A 2,300-nucleotide genomic window follows, 5' to 3' on the forward strand; every position below is an offset into this window, starting at 1 on the left:
TAAACATGTGCAGTTTATTGAACATCAATAAAAGATTAACAGGAAACAGCCCTGCCACTTAACAGAGGAGGCAGCTGGGTCAGGGCGTAGTGTCCTAGGGAGATGTCTGAGTTCTCCTCCTGACGCCACCTCTACCACTAAGCCACTTAACCCCTGAGCTCCCATTTCCCACCTGCAAAATGGGGAGAATTCTTGCACCTCCCTGCATCCCTACCCCCGGTCTACCCCTGCAGGTTCCAGATGCTGTATGCCGACTGCTACATGAATCGGGAGGAGTTCTGGGAGATGTTTGATGGCTCCTTGTACCACAAGCTGCGGGAGCAGCTCGGTTGCCAGGATGCCTTCCCTGAAGTCTATGATAAGATCTGCAAGGCTGCAAGGCACTGAGCTGGAGCCCACCAGGAGAGACAGACACATGTGGGAGGACAGGCATCTTCCCTTCACTCACACTTGGCTGCTTTCCCAGATCCACACTTTCATAAAGAAACCCCTCCAGAAATCCCACCCAGACAGCCCCAGTGGTCTCCTCCTGGCTCCCAGGGGCAACCCAGTGGAGTGGAAAGATGGGTTTTGGAGTCAGACAAACGTGAATCTAGTTCCCAGTTCAGCCGCTCATCAGCTGTGTGGCTCTGGGTGAGTCACTTAACCCCTGAGTCCCAGTCTCTTCGTCTGTTGAAAGGGCATAATAATACCTACCTGCAGGTGTCGTCATCCGAGTCAAGCACCTGTCACATTGAAGGTGCTGGGTAAGTGGTAGCTGTTGCCCCATCAGCATCACACCTGACTGAAGTGATTTCGATTCAGCAGCTGAGTCTGGAAAGGCACCATGCTAGGTCACTTGTGCACAGGTTGGCTGGAATGATGAAGGGGATGCCCTGGAGCTGCACTGCCCATGCCTCAGTCAGCCAGAAGAGCTCCTCGCAGGGAGAAGAAGGGCTCCTGTCCACCCTCGGGGCCTCAGGAGGGCAACAGACAGGGCAGGCAGGCCCAAGACGTACTGTGCCAAAGCCAGGTCCAATTCCAAAGTTCTCTGTGCCATCCTTAGTGACGTCCTTCCACTTCGTCCTTCAGACCCAGGCTTGCAGGCCTACCTCAGCCATTGCCAAGTCCACTCAGAGGACTGTGTCCCTGGAGGAGACTTGCAAGGTTGAATCCTGTCCCAGCCTTGGCCTGGAATGCCCCAGATGGCGAAAGTGATCTCTCCGAATTGGATCCAGAGCACCTGGGCTCACTCTTCTTGGCTCGCCAACCCTCCAGCCTCCACTTGGTGGTGGGAGTGTGGCCACGCTGCTCCGCAGCATGGGGATGGGGAGGGTGGGCCACATCAGGTGGGAAAATGGAGTTCATTGTATGCTACTGTGAGGATTCTCACTGTGGAGCTGAAAGAAAAGGGCATCAACATTTCTCCATCCTACTTTTTTCCTTCCCACCCCCAGCTGTAGTTAATTTCAGTGCCTTACAAATCCTAAGCTCAGAGAAAAGTTAGCTCCGTTTCCGTTCCAGAGGGAAGGGGACCTCTCCAGGTCCTTCCCCACTTGTTACTGAAGCTTGGTTGTTTATGCAACTCCATCTCAAGAACTGCCCAGTCTCAGCTGAAAACCCAGAATCTGAGAAGAAATTGTGTAATGTAAGGGAAGCTAGAATTAAGGGAGCTGTGCTAGTCACATCTGTGAGGTTCGAGTGAGGAGACTTGGGTTTCGGTCCCTGCTCTGTGGTCAGCAAGCTGTGCAGCTGTGGGCAGGTCATTTGTCCCCCTGAGCTGTAGTCTCTTCATCTATCACAGCACAGATGAGACCTCCCCAGAGCCCTTCTGTCGTAAATAACATGGTTGCCAAACCCATGGAAGGCCTTGTGTTGAAAGTCAGAGGGAAAATAAATGATCCCAGTGCACACTTGGGATTGTAGTCATTTGAGGTCCTTCAGCCCCAAGGCCAGCTCCCATCTCATTTTCAGAAAGGTTCATCTGTGGCTTGCAGAGAAGTGGCCGTCTTGTCACTCCCAGTGTCAGAATCCTCTGAGAGTCACACTTTGAAGGACGCTCACCCACCCACCCAGGGGTCAGCATTCTGCAGAGGGTCTCAGCATGGCCCTGGGAGGGCTGGGTGCATTTATGGCACTCAGAAGGTCAAGAAACCACCCTTACCCATTTGCCCTCTAGAGGAGGCAGAAGAAAAACATAAACCTCATTCTCTAGTTTGCAAAGCATGCAAATTCTGGCATTAGCTCTCATAGTGGGCCTGTGTGCTTCCTCGCTGGGTGCTAAACTGATGATTCTACTTAACTGTAGATGAATGGTTAAC

The 2,300-nt window shown here is 52.6% G+C and overlaps 1 protein-coding gene across 2 annotated transcripts in view; it reads left to right on the top strand.

Moving 5' to 3' along the window:
- The window catches only part of DHCR24 (24-dehydrocholesterol reductase), a 29,950-nt gene that overhangs the window by 26,359 nt on the left and 1,291 nt on the right, over nt 1-2,300 (top strand). For both annotated transcript variants that reach the window (XM_008570144.1, XM_008570145.1), the window contains one exon: nt 234-2,102. In XM_008570144.1, the coding sequence (XP_008568366.1) occupies nt 234-387 (154 nt within the window). In that variant the 3' untranslated portion in view covers nt 388-2,102. The remainder of the gene's footprint in view (nt 1-233; nt 2,103-2,300) is intronic.

This window comes from Galeopterus variegatus, unplaced genomic scaffold, assembly GCF_000696425.1.
Source record: "Galeopterus variegatus unplaced genomic scaffold, G_variegatus-3.0.2 Scaffold575, whole genome shotgun sequence".
Lineage (NCBI taxonomy): Eukaryota > Metazoa > Chordata > Mammalia > Dermoptera > Cynocephalidae > Galeopterus > Galeopterus variegatus.